At 38.5% G+C, this 19,394-nt stretch overlaps 1 protein-coding gene across 1 annotated transcript; it reads left to right on the top strand.

The window, feature by feature from the left end:
• Window positions 1-1,028: 1,028 nt before the first annotated feature.
• Window positions 1,029-19,168, top strand: TNFRSF25 (TNF receptor superfamily member 25). Its single transcript, XM_072426106.1, has 10 exons — window positions 1,029-1,129; window positions 8,008-8,206; window positions 9,152-9,280; window positions 10,137-10,268; window positions 12,118-12,199; window positions 13,523-13,587; window positions 14,545-14,652; window positions 15,179-15,198; window positions 16,283-16,391; window positions 16,975-19,168. Exons 1-10 carry the CDS (start codon window positions 1,094-1,096, stop codon window positions 17,265-17,267), a joined length of 1,173 nt encoding a protein of 390 aa, XP_072282207.1. The 5' UTR covers window positions 1,029-1,093; the 3' UTR covers window positions 17,268-19,168.
• The last annotated feature ends 226 nt before the right edge of the window (window positions 19,169-19,394 follow it).

The raw sequence follows: 19,394 nt of genomic DNA, 5'->3' as shown, positions 1-19,394 counted from the left end.
CTCTGGAATGGTCTTCCTCGTCCTATTCGGCTTGCTCCTACTTTCTGCTCTTTTAATAGAGAACTCAAAACCCATCTTTTTGAATTTGTCTACCAGTTTTTTTTTTTTTTTTTTTTTCTCTCCTAAACCCTCACTACTTGCCACCATTTCATATCTCCCCTCCTTTTGTGTGTTACTTCCCCTACCTCCTAGATTGTAAGCTCTTAGGGGTAGGTCCTCTCCTCCTCCTGTGTCACTGTCTGTATTCATCTGTCATTTGCAACCCCTATTTAATGTACAGTGCTGTGTTGGCACTATGTAAATCTAGTTCATTAATAATAAAACCCATAATCCAATCTTTAAAAGTGAATACATGTAGAACTAAATGTCAGCCCAGGCCATAGCTACAGGTATGAAAACAAGGCTATGTACACACGTAGGATTCTTCCAGTTTCTGTTCTATAGACGGGGAAGGGGGCAAGCCAGTGGCACCTCCTTGTGCTCTCCTCCATTGACATACATAGCAGTCATTCCTGATCAATCATTCATTGATCTGCTATAGCAGATTGATGAAGAACATCTGCACAAGTCAGAGATGAGCATGACTTTGTCTCAGATGACAATTATCTGATGTATGCATGTAGTCTAAATTTTTTTTTTATTCTATCTTTTAAAATGAATATTATTTAATTTGAAGCCAGCACTTTAAAAGTAATCTCTCCACAATGGATGCAATTTATTTATCCACCGCCAATGATCCAGGTTTATTTAATGGCAAAATGAAAGGAGGGGGCTCTTGCTAATAAGCCGAAGTCATTTTTCAGAAATGCTCTTGTGCTGTGGTTAGACTGTAGTATCAACGTAAACGCACTTCCCCTATGTGTGGGTTTAGATTTATATAATGGGTGCAGGGGGTGTGGCCAGGAGCAGCCAAAACCACGCAGCTAACTATAGCGCTGCTTGTCATGTCTTTTGGTTTCAGCGTCTGGGTTGGAGAAACAAACTTGCTAAACTTTACACGTTCACAATATATCTTTTTTTTTTTTTTTTTTTTTTTTTTTTTTATTATTATTATTATTGTTATATTATATTTTTCACAATTTTGCTTGTTGCCATGAAGAATATTTTGATCATTTTGCTGCTGAGTTTGGTAAGTTTAAATATTCTTTTCTATATTTTACATAGGGGTGAACCTGACTTTCTCCAAACATTCCCTGGTAGGGGAATCGAGCACTTTTGTGCTCACTTTAAGGCAAATCTAATATATTGAAGCTGATGTGGTGGCTGCATTGGTTTTCGGGAGATAGTAGTAGAGATAAATACCTATTGATCCTGCCAGAATCTTTGTGTGTTCTGAATTGCTAGCAGAGTGAACTGCTGTCCCTGTGGAATGGAGAGGTGTTCTGCAGCCTAGGGTGGCAACATTGCTCCTCTATAGGGACAGAACAGTGAGTGAGCGTTGTTGAACTCCTCATCACACTTTTATATCAAGAAAAAGTGATGTTAGGTTAGTGAGCCACCTCCCTGTACTATGTAAATGTAGTTGAGGAATAGAGAGAAAGAAAGAGGTTTGAGGCTCTGGGTATAAATGCGTGTATTCGAACTTCTTTACATTGATAACAAATCGTAGTACATGCAGATACAGTATTTCCCACTGTCCTGTTAGATATTTACAGAACGGGTTCAGCATACTATACATCCAGAAATGAGAGTGTGAGAGATACAAAACAATATTCAACAATATGTTTATAAGAATATAAGTCTATAATCATATATTCACCAATATTCATGCATAAACAGTGTATGAACAATCAGTTCATTGCTATTATTTATACAATATATATATATATATATATATATATATATATATCATTATATATTATTAGTTTATATACAGTGGATATATGTTCATGATATCATGAGTAAAAATAAGTACACAGAAATAATATAAATATAAGACTGTTACTCACGTATCCGTTAGCGTATTAGTGTTACTAGCAAGATCGCCTGGTGAAAAGATAAAATGGAATTCGGCTATTACATCCAGGGCTGGTAAAGGTCAATCACACCCATAGTGTGAAACCATGCAAGTGTGAACACCACTGCTTTGTGCCCAGGGGGGCAAACCATGCAGCAGGTGACCAGTTTTGCAACAGCGCAAATCTACAAACAGCTGTGGTGCGGCAACCTGCCACAGCCATGTACAAAAATTGGTTCCCAACCTCTCTCCATTTATTTTGGGACCACTGTGGAAGAACTCTGTGGTTCTGGAATACTGAAATATATTACTTTTTGTTGTTTTAGCCTATTACACACTCCATGCAGATGCTGTCATTTTGTTGAATTTTAATTTGCATAAAATGCAGCTGGGCTGAACCGACATATAAACGAGCAACTGCTCAATTTTGTCAGAGAGAAAGGGAAAGTAAAGCTACATACACACTTCCAATTATTATCGTCGGAAAACGAACGACGAACGTTCCTGCACGATATATATGAACGATCGTATAGCACCGATACTGCACATAGAGGTAACGACTCAAACGATCGTATCTATTGTGTGTACAATATCTACGAACGATCGTGTCGTTACCTCTATGTGCAGGATCGGTGCTATACGATCGTTCGTGTATATCGTTCATGAACGTTCGTCGTTCGTTTTCCAACGATAATAATTGGAAGTGTGTATGTAGCTTTAGGATAGCTCTGTGAGTACATTTGATTAGTTAGAGTATAGTGATTAGTTTAAAATAAACTACCCAAAGATGGGCAGTCAGCACTAAGCCCATGCCTTGCAACTTTGTTATGCGGGGCACACTACTTAAAGCAGAACTAAACCCCCCCTATACTTGCCTGTCCCCAATTCATTGTAGGGCACCGCCATCTTCTTACTTTCAATCTTCGGTCATCTCATTTAGCCGGGTTGACTTGACTCGCGCTCATGAAAAGCCATGATTGCTGGTTATGCAGAAATGCGCAGCTAAGATTTTTTTGGACAGATACCCAGAGGGCTCGGACATATAGGAATGATCATTACAGAAAGGACATTGACTGTCCTTTTCTGCAATTATGACTACAGTAATTTGGTCCTTGGGTTTTCTATCAGGTCCACCAGTTGGACAGCCAACTGAAGGAGTTTGGAGGGCAGGCAGATATAACGCTGCTGTTAATTGAGTGGTTATGACTAAACTTGGTCCACCTGCAATACAAGGAGCTGTTACTGACGTGGTCTCCGGGTAAGTAACTTTGCAGCAGCTTTTTAAAAAGGTATTCGCTTAGGAAAACTGTATAGAATAATTTCTTCCCCAGACAACATGGTGGTGATCCTTTTTTGGATGACTGTTTACCGGAAATTTAACAGTACATACAGACTGATGGGTTTGTTCTATATAGTGGGGCAAGCAGGAGATGCCCGGCTTCTAGAACTACAATAACCCCTGTTTGCTGTTAGACATTCAGCGTTCTGGTGCGATTGATTGCTAAATAGCATTGTGAGACTTCAGGCATTATGCTGAACACAGATTTGGGGTCTTGCATACATTTCAAGGTGACCTGTGAGCCCAGTCCCTATTGGTTCATGTTACAACATTAAATTATTTTGTGGGGTAAGTTTTTGTATTTTATTGTAGTGTTCACCATTCTTCTATAGCTGCCTATATGTAACGATTCTGCCAGAGTTGCAAAGAGGATGGCATGCCGTTAAGCCATTTCGTCACTAGAAAAGGTACTCCTACTGTCACCCTAATATGTAATGTTTTTCTATATCGTACAGGGGGTGATGCAAATGTGAGATAAGATTACTGGTAATTGTGCATAACGCCAGAATAAGTCTAGAGACTGTTCACTGAATACAAACGTGGGCTAAATGTTAGATTTTACTCTTTCCAAGAAAGACAACCAATAAATTTAACATAAACATTTCATTAGAAGATTTTTTTTTTAAATCCCCTAACGTGAATCATAACTACCTTTTATTTTAGATAGGGTAATATTTTGACCCCCTGTTTGGTCAGACTCCATATTTGGACTCTGTTAGGGAGAAATTCCTTGTCTTGGAGTCTCATGATGATGACCGACCGGGCAGGTAAGGAGGGGAAAATCTAAAATAGGTGGAAGCCTTCTGCTACCCTACAAAATTTGGGGGCTGCTGTTGGAAAGTTCCCTTCACTCCTTGTCTTGTAAAGCATACGTTTGCTATGCTGAACCTTCATGTCCGGCTTGGTCAACCATGGTCTTCATGGTAGCTCCACAAGGGTATCGCCTGGTATTCTAAGCTTGGTTGCCCATGAGTGCACCTATGCATTTAGTAGGAGTTTTGGAACAGGAACTCTAACCTTCTAAGGGAAACTCCAAAGATGCTACCCTTTGAAGGTATGCCAATAAAATCCCTTCCACTGCATGGATGGAGGAGTTTGATGTCCATTGGCTGTTGGCCTAAATTGACCAGATTCTGTGTCTTACTGCACTTCAGTATGGGCAACAGTTATGCTACTTCAGATAATTTAGCTTAATAGGTGCCATAGGTGAAATATTCCGATAACTTTATCTATGTGTCAGAATGCGATGACTGTAAGCATTAGACGGTCTTCTCAGTACTTGACTTCCTGGTGACACTGCTGTGGTTCTCAGCAATTTCCTCTTATGCCTCATGCTGAGAATGTTTAAATCTTGCTCATAGGAATATTTGATGTGCAAAAATACACTTCAGGAACTAAATAAAAAAAAAAAAGTCAATTGACGTTGTACACTGGAAAGCTTACAGCTCGCGTCAGGACTTTTCATGGTTGCAGTTCTTTTTCAATGAAATATAGTCAATAAATGTTCCCACTTGGGTTTATGATTGCTGCAACATGTCAGGCCGAGAGGCGGCCACTGATTATATAACTCCTGCTCATGTGCACAGGAGTTACATTGCACCCGACTCCAGGAATCTGGACTTTTGACCTAAACCCTTCATCTGTTCCTATAAAACCAAGCAGATCGGAGGCTACTAATTGGATAAATTCTGTTACGTGATGTCAATGGTCAAAGGGTTTTCGAGGCTGGGCTGTATTGAGCTAAATGCTGAACCTCTGATCTCAGACCAAGGGTTTTTAACAAGCAGATAGATTTTACCAGGCTGGAGAAGTTGGGGTCAGACCCAACAGAATGAAAAATTCTTCAGAATGGAGAAGTTAGCCAAATATCATGCAATGGTCCATAACACAACACAGATTGCATATATTATATGATGGACTAAACCAAAAATAAGGGGTGCACTGTGCATAATTTATTTTGTTGCCCATGCAAACCAAATATCTGGGATATGTAGGACCAAATGTCTAGGATCAGTGATGGCATGACACATTAAGATATATACACTATGTACAATAGAACCTTTACTTGAGCTCTAAATATTTTCTATTAGAGTTAAATAAGGGTGCAGTAACTCGGCATCTTAGCACACTTTTTATGTTTTTCCTAACTTCCAGATCTTTTCTGTAGAATACATTTTTGAAAGAAAAAACACCTAAAGGGCTCCTATTTGTAATTGGAAGATTTTAAATCTAAAAAGTCCCTGGTTCTGGCTATATGGCCATATTTTTACTTTTCATGATGATCTACACAGTCCATAGACATAGGTTAATGTTACGTTTTACAATCTCTTCTTGTTATACAGTTCATGTGAGTACATAATACATATAAAGAAACGCATACAGGACATGGCAAAGCACTAAGTGACTCAGAATGACACTCTGACTCTACAGAGGTTTATGTGAACTATTGAAACTGATATTTCCCTGACCCTTTTAGGAAGAGGTGTAAGTTTTATGTTTATGTTTTGGCCTTTTTAAACTTGGTTATATTTAGTAAGAGCTTGAAAATTTTGAGGAAGTTGTGTTTATCTGCAAGTAAAATAGACCTGTAATATTATCCAAGAGGGCAGGGCTAGATATTCTTCTCGTTACATTACTTGGTAATACTTTTAAAATACACAAAAACTATCATGTTGGGGGTCTGCTAATATTCTATGTGCCCTGATATGGTTTGCGAGTTTCAATGGCAGTCCTGGCTAAAACCAAGTAAGATGACTGGTATTACCCTTTAGTAGCCAACAAACACGCCAAAGTGCACCCGTATGAGATAATAATTTTAGTTTAGAACCCTCAATTGTTTGGGTTCCCTTTGCTATTCACACTCAGTTCTCCATAGTTGTTCTTCATGTCATCCTCCACCATTGGCCACTGATTTTTCTCTTGACCGAGTGACCCCCCCCCCCCCCCCCCTTCCTTGTGAACCAAGGGAGACATGAACACACCCCTGTTGGACTGTAATCAAACCGCCTGTGGGAACAGCAAAATGATATGGAGAATGGAGCACTGTATTACCCACTCCCCATTATAGGACTGGCCAGGAGACACCTGGCATTTGGATATATACCGTATTTTTCGGACTATAAGACGCTCCGGCCTATAAGACGGACCCAATTTTAAAGGAGAAAAACCTAGAAAAAAAAGATTCTGAACAAAATACTAAAAAATCACTCTGTGTCAATGTATCGCCTTCTAATCACTCTGTGTCAATGTATCAGGAGAAGAAGCACGCGGGATCGCGGTATCGGATGAGTATGATTTTTTTTAATTATATTTAACATGTATTCGGTGTATAAGACGCACCCACTTTTCCCCCCCAGTTTTGGGGAAGAAAAAGTGCGTCTTATAGTCCGAAAAATACGGTAGTCTAAAAATTGTATTACTTATTATGAGGTTAGGGATTGGATCTATCTAGTTTGCCCAACCTGACGTTGAGCTTTAAGCTCTGCCAAACTTTCTGAATCTTGATTTTGTTCCTAATCTCATTCTTTACTGAGAAAAATCTATAGACTTGTCTTGCATTTTCGAAATTAAGTCAGCGTTGACTATCTGCAGAACAGAAGTGCAGTTATGGACACTGGACCATGGGATAACAACAGGTGCATTTTAACCATGATGCCCCAACACCATTAGCACACGAAAAAGGGCAGTCTTGCAAACCTGTAGATGCCTCAACCAAACCATATACGTAGCCCAGTCTAAGAAAACCCAAATCTCTCAATCCCCTGTAAATGGATTGCGTCCAGGAAGCAGATGTCATTGCGACTGTAGAGGAGTTTACCAGAATTGCCTTTCTTTACTTTTCTGCTCTTCGGTTTCCGGAGATGCTGAGTCTGCCTGAACTACTTTTCAATGATCTGCTTTGCTCAGCTTTTCCTGTAGAGTCACTTCCCTGAACTCTATATGCAAAGCATGCATGGGCAGGCCAACTCTCAGAAAGAGACTGAACAAGATGTGGTTGGACTAGCAGAGAAATGACACACAAACACAAAGATTGCTGAGAGTAATAAGGGAAATCTTTATAGTATTTTAATAAAATCATCCTTATTAGTCGAAGGTGCATTGCAAATGCAGGTTTAGGATAAGATGTAATTATTAATTAGACCTTTTACTACTAGAGAATCAGTAATTGTGATTAGCCCATCAACCTTTTAGCAATAAAATGAATTCAAGTATTGATCCCTATGTTGCTTGGTCACATTGTATGTTTTTTTTTTTTTTGGTCCATTTAGAATTGTGTTGCCGTAATATGGTATAACTTGAAAATACAGTAAAACATAATGGGACATTTTTTTTAATATGAACACGTGTTTGTCCTCTTATGTTTACTTGTTATCACTGGTAATACTCCTTTGGTTTCTTTGTGGCTACATTCATTTCTCTATTAATCTCATGATTGTCAAAGGTTGGCTTTGTTCACCTTTATTACATGGTAACCCATTCACATCTATTCGGTTTTTTAAATTATAAATGTATTGATCCCCTGTATATTTAAAGTAAAATCAATCTATTGATACAGAAGACTTCTGTAGCCATATTGGTACCTTTTTTAAAGGACTGATGGTAATTCCGATCAATCTAGAATTCTATTATTGTATAAATATTAGGAAATTCTGCTTTACAAAGAATCATCTAGTAAATTTTTATAGAATTTTCTTGTTTTTTTTTCTTGCAGGTGTATTTATTATCCGGTAAATGTATTAATACTCTAGAAAATCAAAACCCGACACTGGAAATCGACAAATTCAACTTCAGCCAAGCTAAACTCAGCCAGTGGAGCAAACATAGTCGTTCCAAAAGATTTTTACAGCAGTGCCCAGAGGGTCAAGCCTATGACGATACGGTAAACCACTGCTGCAGGAAATGTCCAGCAGGTACACTCACATTAATTTACTATTCTCCATTTAATGTCCTTTTCAGCTTTTGTGTTTTTCAGCAGTGACCAACATACCCCTTGATGTTCGTGTGAAAGCCTTATGAATCTGAGCTCAAATCCATTTTAAAATTTTTAATTGGTCATTTTTTCTTTTGTTTTTTATCCTAATATTTTAATATATCTTATATATATCCTATTATAAAAAATAATATCTTACTGATCTCTATAATATTGTACTGAAGTCAAGGCCAACATGGTGAAGCACCCATATAGTGTAAGTGAATGATGGCCAGTGCTTACAGTCAGAGGCTTGAATGATGCTTCTCGTCTTTCAACCCCATAAAAATAAATAATGCAGAATCCAGTTTGCTGGGGAAAGCTTTCCAAAAAAAAGGGTTGCCTAATTTTAAAATGCCTGTATAGGTTTTAAAACTATCCCTTTGAATGTCCAAAAGTTCCATGGAGAATGTGGTCCACCAATTACAATATGACGCTTCTGGTTGATTACTTATGTTACAGCTTGCGGAGCTTGTTCCTCAATATTGGAAAAACTACCTAAAGTACCCCCTACATGTGTCAATGTACCCCCAAAATTCATACCCTAGGTGAATTTCAAAGTTGATGACTTGCTAAACACTAAATCTGCACCCCATATGTAACCTTATATAATATCCTTTCGAATTGTACTGTGAAAGTTTGCTTCTAATCTAATTTATGACCAGGCAGGGTATCCCTTACTTTATATAGTAAATCTAAAGTCTATTGTGCCATCATCTTGGAATATGTGCAGCCATCTAAACCCAAACCACAGCCACCAGTAAGGTGGCATTTAACAAAATACCTCTCTGAACTTACAATTTCGAATTCTTATGTTGCAAAGTAACACATTGTATTTGGGTAAACTTTCAAACAATTTGGAAATAAATATCTTTTTACCTCTTAGGCAAATATGTTAAAAAGCCTTGTGCTGCTCCTGGCCAGGATCCTACATGTGCAGTCTGTGAAGATAATTCGTATCTTGCATTTCCTAACTATAGATCATATTGCCAAAGATGTACCATCTGTGACCATGGTAAGGAATAGAATTGCAATTCTTGTCCATAAATAATTGTGTGTGTGTGTGTGTGTGTATATATATATATATATATATATATATATATGTGTGTGCCATATAGATTTTGTAAGGATGGCAGCAGTATACCATGAAGGACACACAGGGGCACCCAGGGACAGCAGGTTTTTCTTGCACTTACTGTATTTATAAAGACATCAAACCGTTTCAGTGGCAGAGGTCTTTTGTACAGCAAGGCCAAAGCCAACAAAACAAATGCCCACTTGTCCAAGCCACTAATTAAGCTTATGTCTATTCCTGATTACCAGGATGTCCTCTTGTGGGTTCTCCTACACAAATCGGCAACACTTGTACTTTTGTTTGCATCCTGTTATCTGTCTGCCTTTACACATACAGTAGCAGCAGGCTGTCATGGCAGAGTGCAAAAGAAATCTCTAAACATCATTAAACTTGCATCTAAAAAGGCCTATGGGTGGCTCAGCCCAATAAGTCTACCGACCAACGTTGGAACCTCTGAAACGGGGACACACTGGGGTAGAGAAGACCTAATGTTCACGCTGCGTCAGGAATAGGCATGGTTGGCAGTATAAAGTTTGCAGGGTGATCTTGAATAACAAGCTCATCAAGCAATCATGGATAACTTTAAATCCTTGTCTCAATTTAATGCAAATTTGTGGGAAAATGGAAAAAGAATATTATTATGCTGTATTTTTATAGCGCCAACATATTATGCAGTGCTGTACAATAAATAGGGGTTGCCAGTGACCGACAGATACAAACCATGATACTAGGGGAGGAGAGGACCCTGACCGAAAGATCTTACAATCTAAGATTTATAATGTGCATTTCTGTTTAGAAAAACAGGTTGAGGAAGCCCCGTGCACAGCAATACACAACCGAGAATGTGGCTGCAAAAACGAGTTTTATGTCAAAGGAGATGAGTGCTACCCATGTACAAGATGCATTAACAGAGACATCAAAGAGAACTGTAAGTAAGCAGAATAACCACACAGAGAAGATAAAAAAAATTCCCACCATATCCTATTTTGGCTTTACATGTCTGATCTATATATACTTTGCTTTCTATGTGTAAACTGTATTCTTCAGATACCACAAATACGAATCTGTGGATGGGTATAAGCCATCCCGTCTTCCATCATTAAAGTCATAGTCAGTTCCTGCCATGATCTGCATAGGGACTGAATATTCTTGCCCACAGTCCATATACTAGTAGGGTAATTGTCCCTCTTTGTACGTGTATGACTGTGAAAGGGACATTTGTTTGTAATACCTAAAAGCCCCATGTGATGTGATTGTTCTATATGAACTATATATATACATCGAACTGTACTCTGCATTAGTTCTCTTTTTGGAATTATTTTTTTCAAGGACCACTTTTATGTATAGGGACTTTTTTCTGCCCTATAGTGGGAAATTGTTTCTGTATGAAGACAATCTTGTACCAAAGGACATCTGAATCTCCAATTATTAAACTTCTATTAATGTAAAGTTTTGCCCTATTATTATAATTTGTAGTTGCTCCCTGTCGAAGTAAAAGTGTAAGGCCTAATAGTGTCTATTAACAAAGGTGGTATTAAAGTGGACCTATAATGACATTTTTAACATTATATAAGGGGGGAGAAGCCATGTCGTCCTATCTCGTGCCTGCGCAGTGCAAGATAGGGTGACGTCAGCAGAAGAAGGTTCTGCCCAGTCTCTAGCCCATGCTGGGAAGCAAGAAGATGGGGCGGCCTGGGACCCACTGGTTTTGCCAGCAATTGAAATAAAACTTTTTAAAGTTAACCTCCCCAGCGGTAATCCCAGTGTGACACGCGGTGGATTTTCCATGCAAAAGGCGGTAATCCCGAATCACACTCGAGGTCGCTAAAAAGATTAAAAAAAAAAAACACTTACCTTGTTCCGTTGGTGTCCTGCTGGTCCCTGCAGGTCCTTGGGACAAGTCTTCTCTGTCCGATCTTCAGCCAGCGAATACAGAGACAATCTCCGAGGTTTCCGGTGATGTTGGTGTGGGTGGGAGGAGCAGCAGGAAATAATTTTGTATTGGATTCAATGCAAAATAACTGTATTGAGTCCAATACAAAGATATCTTGATATAATATATATATATATTTTACATGCTACTGTACAGTTATATTACATGTTTGTGTATTTTGTTACTTTTTTTACAGATTTTTGTTTTTTAACCTAAAGTTTATTATTAAATTGATTAAATATTGGACATATTTCGGTGAGTTATGCCTAAGAATTATAGGCCTACAATGTAAAATAAAATTCCATGCAAAAAAATGTAACGCTTTTTGCGTGGAAATACAGACAGAATTAGAACACTAGGGGGTTTAAAAGAACACGCTTGAATAACGTGTACAATTGAATAGATCTTACTTGAATCCGGAAGGTCTCCATTTTCCAGAACACCTTTGCCTTTTCTTAGAAATGACATTGGGGTTCTCCAGTTTGATCTCATAGTCCATAAATCTGGATACACGTTGCAGTCTAATTATAGATATTCATGTATGAAAAAAGTGAGGGCTTACTTAAAGAAACTATACATGGGCTGTACAGGTAGGTAGTAACACTGCATGGTTGTGAACAAAGCTTATTGTCCTATCAAATTGTAACGTATGCTCTGCGTAAGGCCCAGTACTAGGTTCATTGTCATCCAGAAAGTTTTTGGAAGAGCTATTCCAAGTTCTCCTTCAGCTGCAGGGACTAATAGGAAGTTCTATAACATCTTATATGACAGCACTAATAAACAAACAAAAAAAAAAACAAGGTATGTTCTGTCTTTTCATTGTCTAATATATTTCCTTTTTTAGGTTCAAAGACTGCAAATACCATTTGTGGAGATTGTCTTCCTAACTTTTTTGAGGAAAAGAATGAATGTCAGCCTTGTAATAAGTAAGTGTCAATCTTGAAATTGGCATTAAATATGGAGGGTAGGTGTGTACTTCTATTTACTTGTATCCCTCCACCCCTCTTTCACTGTTTTAGCCTAAAAGATATATTATGAAGAAGGGTGACTTACAATACTTACAAAGCTGTACAGTAATTTAAATGACAGAACAATACATTGCTACCCATCATTGGGCATTGGCTGCTGTTTTAGAAGTAAAGGATAGTTAGGTGACTTGGCCATGGTTCACCAACTATAGGCTGGATTTCAGCTCAGAGATTCCACTGCTGTTGGTTTTTAGTGTTGGAGTTTTGTGGTAAACCTATTGTTCCCTAAACAGTTTGACCCATATACCTTAATCTGACCCTTTTATTTAACCCGTTTTACCCAACCTCCAAAATCTGAACCAACTACTAGCCTCTGTACATTCTGAAGCTCCTGCACTGTTGAAAATAAGTGAATTTAGATCTTCTGATGTACACACTTGTTCCAGGTTGGTGAGTTAAAGCCGTCACCATTCATAAAATGCAGTCATTCATCCTTGAGCCATTCATAAATTGCAAGTGTTGAGCTTAATACTGCAGAGGCCCGGCTGCCATTGGAGGTGAGGCCAGTTGAATGAGTTTTGCTGTTCTTGGCATTTGTTCATACTTATCAAGGATGCTCAATTTTCAAGTCTTAACCAGGAGTACAATGAAAATTTATACAACACACTGAAATGGTCTATAAAAGTGTGTTTTTGTTTGTTTTTACTACAGTAGGGCCAAACTGATGCTTTATAATTGTACCCTAGGTGAACCATAATCTTAGGCTCCTTTCAGACCTGTGATTGAAAACTGCAGCTATGATCTGCTCCCATCTGTCCTCCTCCAAGGACCATGCTGTCAGATTTTGACAACTATTTTGTCATAGGGTTGAGTGTTTGAGGTTGACATGTAGTTCCCTCTCCAGAGTCAGAAAACAACCAAATGACCAGGAGCTACATGTCGCTTTTCACAACCAAAGCCAACTCTGAAGTAAGTTGCCAGTCCTAAATGGCCCTAATATGTTCTTACCTTTTTTTATGCACTGGGTCATCTTACACCAGAATCATTCCTGAAGCCACAATAAACCAATCTATGCAGAATTTACTGAAATCCTTAAAGAGGAACTTGGGTGTTGCCGTTAAATATCACCATGTAACTTACATTCCTGGTCTCCTCACCTTGAAACCAACTGATAGGTTGAATAAATTAGCATGATGAGTTCAGTTGATTTTAGGTTGAGGTTCTGTTGACATTTACTGATTTATGATCATGGCAAGTTACACAAGATATTTCTTCCCCCAGATCAAGCACTGACTGTAAAGAAAGGCCAGCGTCATGTACACCAGTTTGTGTTTCAATTACCACCAGTAAGTAATACACAAATGCTGACTTGACCTGCTGTATATCCATGGCTTCAGGGACAGTCTACTGGAAACTAATATTTTAGATATGGATGGTCTCTGGTATCCTCTAACTTAAAGTCCTCATGTTTTTGGCTAAGGGGCTTCTTCATACTTGGAAGAAACCAGGCCAGAACCAGAGCCTTCTGTACGCTGGTGATTGTGGGAATCAAAAGAGGAGCTTATGTGATAAATGGTAGGTGATGGCAGTTAAATGGCTCAACCACCAAACTAATGTGTGCACAATGTTTAAAAAATGTCATGGGTGGTCTGTAGTATTTGATATCTTGAAGTCGCCAAGTTCTTGGCTTCTTAATGCTTGGTGGACTTCGGTCTTCTGTACAGTGATGAGTGTCCACTTAGGGGATCAAAAAAGGAGTTTATATGATTAATTGTAGATGATATTAGTATTGTGGTTGAGGAACTTAAACTATTGTATGCATAGGATATAATAAAAATGCAAATTGCAATCTGCAGGTAAAGATTTGGGTCATGATCTTCCTATTCCTAATTTTGTAATTTTCCGCACTGCTATATAGGGTATGGGCGATATATTATGTTTTGCTCATATTTATATTCAACATAAGTGTATCTAACGCCTCAGGAAATAATGCTTTAATGTAGCTTGTATTAGTTTACTCAATATATGGAAGCTTTTTTTTTCTAACTCTGAATTAAAACACATTCCAACCCACTACTTGGATAAGGGTGGCAGCAACTGAGAGAGAGTCAGAAGGCCATTGCTGTGCTTTCACATGTTCCTAACTCCCAAAAAAGTGTGTGTGTGTTTTTTATATATTTATTTTTACATATACACACTTGCACATCATTGAAAGCCATTCTTTGCTTTTTGGTTCAGTGGTTAGTCTAGTGGATTTATGGTGAAATGACTGCAATCTTATTTGTTAATTTTATTGCTTTCAGGTCTACCGGATTATTATATAGCATTTGGAATTTTTCCTTTGCTGTTCGTCTCTCTACTTGTTGGACTTTTCATTTACAAGTATAAGTGGAAGAAGGAACACAGTCTTGGTAAGTTTATGGTTAAAGATGACATTTAAATAAATAAATTAAATAAATAAGTATACATCATATACATAATATATAGTATTATGTAGATGAAAACTATCTCTTCTATTGGAGGATCTGTAATTCTGTTCAAATAGTGCATCAGACAGCCAGCTCCCGCACCTCCCTGCACACTACATTGCTTCTGACCATCTCCAGCCTGTGATTGGACAATGAAGAAGCATACTAAGGCGTATGCTTCTTGTATGTATGCTATGCATGATCATTCCCCTCCTGCCCATAAGCGCACTAAAATTGGAGAACAAAGCAATATACCTGTTCGGCTGACTATGCCTATTAACACATAGGTGCTGCTGTTAAATTGAAAAATGCATTTTTTATTTTAATTAAAGGCCTAATTAGGACACTTTATTGGTTTTGAACATAGAGGGAACAATCTGACTAGGAGCCTATTTTCCATGTACTGTAATCATATCCCTAATACATATCTGTGACTAAATAATAAAACCTGTTACTTTATTATTTTTAGGTGGAGATACCTATTCATCGGTAAGTTAATTTTCTGTTATATATTGTATTGGCATATACAGTGTTTTTACATGGGCTGGATGGAAATCCAGCAAGTCCCAATAACTGTAGCAAAAGGAGACTTATTACCTATTTATACACCTCTATGTAGTCCATTACCATGTCCAATTGTTGGCGTGAATCAGAATCTTTCTAATAAATCCCTAAAAGCCCAGCGAGGATTCTGATGGTTTTTCCACTCAAACATTTTACATGAACTTATATTTTAGGTTTGCTTTAAATTTATGCAAGCATTTTCCCCTGCAAAATTCCCTAATCGCGAGTCCAATCCTGTCCCTACAGTGAAAACTTTTTTTTGTGTTCTTAGAGTTGTCTAGCAACAAAGTACAGGAGACAGATGAAACCTTTAGTGCTATATGCATTAAATATGGGCTTCATGAATAGTGTATGGCCTTCGCTTTCTCTGTGACTCACACTGAAACAACAAGGGAGCTATGCAAAGCTTTGTCTGCCCGGCACTGGAAGCGCAGCTAGCTGTGCCCAACGCCCAGTCCTAAAACAAACAGGACAAAGCCCTGGGGTGACTCATAGCAGCTCGACAGGCCAATATGAGAAATATGCACGCCAATCTAATATTAGGGTCACTTCATATTGGGCTTTACTTATTAAACAGGGAATCTGACAAATCCCCCAAACATTTCCTGGTGGGAATCAATCAATGCCATTGAAACACATGGACCTGGGAGTTTCTCACCAAGGAATGTTAGAGGGAATGTCTGATTCCCTGTTTTATAAATAGAGTCCGTAGTAAAGAACACTTTGCTATTTCATTTATTTTGTATAGTGTATGTATAGTTTTTTTTTCTTATGTTCCTTTACTGTATTGTCAGGAGCTATAGTCTATATATTTTATATTCTACTTTTCACCTTTCTTTAAATACTACAGCTTAAGTTTTAGAGCTGTGTACACATTCACTTGGGTGGAGTCACACAACACTGACCCCTCCCCCTCACACCCTTTTTCATCTCAATCTGACATTTCAATAATAATTTTTGGCCTAAAAAAAAATTCATTCAATTACATTTTTTATTCTTACGTTTCTAGAGTCAAGAGGAGACAACCGTGTCACCAAACAAATGCCCAGAGGGAGGTATGCTGCTTACATTTCAGGAAGCTCCTGTTTTGGACTTGTGTTCGAGTAGTACTTCTCAAGGTATGAGCATATGGTTTTATAATGGTTCTAGATATATTTTTAAGTGAATCATTCTTTGATATCAATTCTTTAAACACATTTTTATTATTTATACATACATTTGCTATATATTTAAATATTTATAACCAGAATTCCCAGTACCCAAAGAGATTGTGCAGCAGACACAGCTTGCTTTGCAGCTTCTGTTGTGTAAATGAAACTTGGACATTAATCTTTTAGATAATGAATTGATGCATTGGAAACTTTTTCCAGAGAACTTTTTATATATATATATATAAAATTTGCAGTTTGTGTTACCACGCTAAATCTGCTTTTAGAGATCTCCATTTCCTTTTTTTTAATATTGATAAATAATAGACAAAATACTTAATTTGTAATGCCCAGCTCGTTAAGGACAAAAACACTCCATCATCCCCTGTACCCCATTAATTATGGATGTACAGTTTTTTTCATTCTTGTCTGCTGAACCTGTTGTCACAATAGAACCAAACTGAATGACCTCATGAAATATTCAGAAGTGTAAACAGTGACTGTACCAAAGCAGATAAACACTGACACAGTGATACTTTGTACTCCTGGGCAGGTCACGTTCCATCGGTCCTCCAGAAAGGTTGTGCCTTGTATGATATCATCGACTGCATCCCAGTGAAACGTTGGAAAGAGTTGATGAGGAACCTAGAGCTTCCAGACAATGAGATTGAGAGAGTTGAAATGGAGGTCTGCAACTTTCGAGACCAGCAGTATGAAATGCTACGGAGATGGTGTCAGTTAAAAACTGCCTCCATGGAGTCCATCTACCAGGCTTTGGACCACATGCACCTATCAGGCTGTTTGGAGGAACTTAAAGCAAAGCTAGAACGCTATTCTTCATGCTAAGGAGTTGTTTCTCAAGACCAGTGAAAAGTGGAAGTAAGCACTACATGGGGTCTGCCAACTGTACCGCCTTTACTGATCCAATACTCAAAAATATACATTCAAGAGTTTTTGTTTTCTTAATGCAATGGATAATAATCTTTTGTGTCCTGGCCCATCTCAATGGGCTGGTGGGGATTCAGAAGAAAAGTGGAGGTAGTTGGGTAAATATAACCCAAATGAATAATACAACTGACCCCACAGGCACAGGGGTGGAAGAGGTTAGATTAGCTCATAGTTGTCCATCGAAATGTTGGAGGAGGCTCTGAAAGCCTAGTGAATAGCTTTGACAATAGGTCAACTCATAAAGCCTCCATTGATAAAGAGTTTCAGTGACTGTAAAAAAAAAGTAAGAGCACTGATGTTCAATCCAGGACTCCTATAGCAATAATAGGTCCTTGAACTGTAGTATAGTGAAAAGAATTGTAATTGGCTGCTTTACTGTATAAGCTAGAATATGTGTATGGCATCACTAACAGGTTAACTTACCTTTTGAATGTACAGCCTTCTTGGCTCCCTGAGTTGTTGGCATAGTGGAAAGTGGTGCTGGTTTTGGAGACCTACAATGCTACCAAACTGTAAATTGGCAGTGGGTATCCTATAAAGCGAATGCACTTTTAGTGGCAATTGGAAATTGTTTCTCTGACATTTTTGTTTTCTCAGGACCTAGTGATAAAAACAAGAATTTGATGCAGCCATAATAACCAGATTCTCCTTCCTTCCACTTCCGTTCTTCTACGGTATGGAGGAGGAGAAAAGAAATCTGTTTTCTATGGCCATCTAGAATAGTCTTCCAACTTTTTGATCATGGGGCAGGAGCCCTGTGTAGATTTAAAGGGTATGGCTAAAAAAAAAAAAAAAAAAAATTAGTACATCTACTATTCTTACATGTTTTTGCCTATTTTAAAAACGCTAAAGAAAGGAATACTGGTGGATTGGCCAGATTTCCAGTAAGATTCTAGTTTCCTGTAGTGAGCTGGCAAACCTGCTGGGTTATAGCACACCTCCTCATCTCCATCACATTGTGTTCTGTAGTCCAGCAGGAAGCACTAAGGCAGGGCTTTTACCATGGACTGGGATTCTGGTGAAGTGTGTTCAGTCCACTACAAAAATTAGGAGGCCCACCAGCAGGGTTTAAGGGCTGTTTTAAGTAAATGCATTGTTTTTGCCTAGACAAACTTGGGCGTTTAGACCAGATACGGCCTAGCCAGTAGTCCGTTCCGGCCTAACGCCCCCCTTGGTCAATCAGCGTAATCCTGGACGACAGGGGTCGGCAACCTGTGGCTCTTGAGCTTCTTTTGTTATACCTCCCTTTCCTATTTACCAAGGCTGGTGTTAACACTTCCTCTCCTCCTTATGCATTGCAGAGGAGAAGGATTTCCCTTCAGGGGCATTTCTTGGGGGGCAGAGCCATCAGCACGGGACACGAGAGAGAGTCTGGCCAAGTGTGCCTTCTTGACCTCTTGAAATGACCTAGTAGCCAAAAAAGTTTGCTGACCCTTGTTCTAAAAGTAAGCTTGTAAGGAGGGGAATATGCAAACTATTGTAATGGAACTGCTCCCACAAATATGCTAGTTGCCTGACATCAATGCCAGAATGGTCCATATGATAGCTAGGCAATCACTCCATGGTTCCCCCATTACAGGCTCACTGTTCTTCTACACAGGGATCATATACCCTTACTAATCAGCAGTTAAATTAAACACATTGTGGAACCTGTTTTTTGGTTGTAAAGAGTATCTTTTATAAAGTTAGATCTTATTTATATGCATTGTACAGAGCTGGGCGGAAGCACCCAAAAGAATTTTGAAGTAGCGTTAGTGCTTTTTTGTATGTCAAATGCAAATAAAACTTGCTAATGTGGATGTATAGAACTGACTTTTGTTTTGTAGCAATCAAGTGTGTACCGGTTTTCCTACTAATAGGCTGCTTCAATATGCCAGATCCTCTGCCAAGCGCATCTCCCAAAGCAGTAAATATCTATTTTTATGAATTCTCAATTTAGTAGCAACTTCCCATTCATGGGCCTGATCTATTAAAGCTCTCCAAGGCTGGGGAGGATACACTTTCATCAGTGAATTTGGGTGATCC

The sequence above is a fragment of the Pyxicephalus adspersus genome, chromosome 11 (genome assembly GCF_032062135.1).
Source record: "Pyxicephalus adspersus chromosome 11, UCB_Pads_2.0, whole genome shotgun sequence".
NCBI classification, from domain to species: Eukaryota; Metazoa; Chordata; class Amphibia; order Anura; family Pyxicephalidae; genus Pyxicephalus; species Pyxicephalus adspersus.
Note: the sequence above shows the minus strand (reverse complement) of the source record. Positions and strands in the feature narration are given on the sequence as shown.

Excerpts from the sequence above, each read along its gene's own strand:
- TNFRSF25 (XM_072426106.1), top strand. The coding sequence starts at position 1,094 with ATGAAGAATATTTTGATCATTTTGCTGCTGAGTTTG. Across the intron at positions 9,281-10,136 it reads ATGTACCATCTGTGACCATG|AAAAACAGGTTGAGGAAGCC; the intron begins GTAAGGAATAGA and ends ATTTCTGTTTAG. Across the intron at positions 14,653-15,178 it reads GAAGAAGGAACACAGTCTTG|GTGGAGATACCTATTCATCG; the intron begins GTAAGTTTATGG and ends TATTATTTTTAG.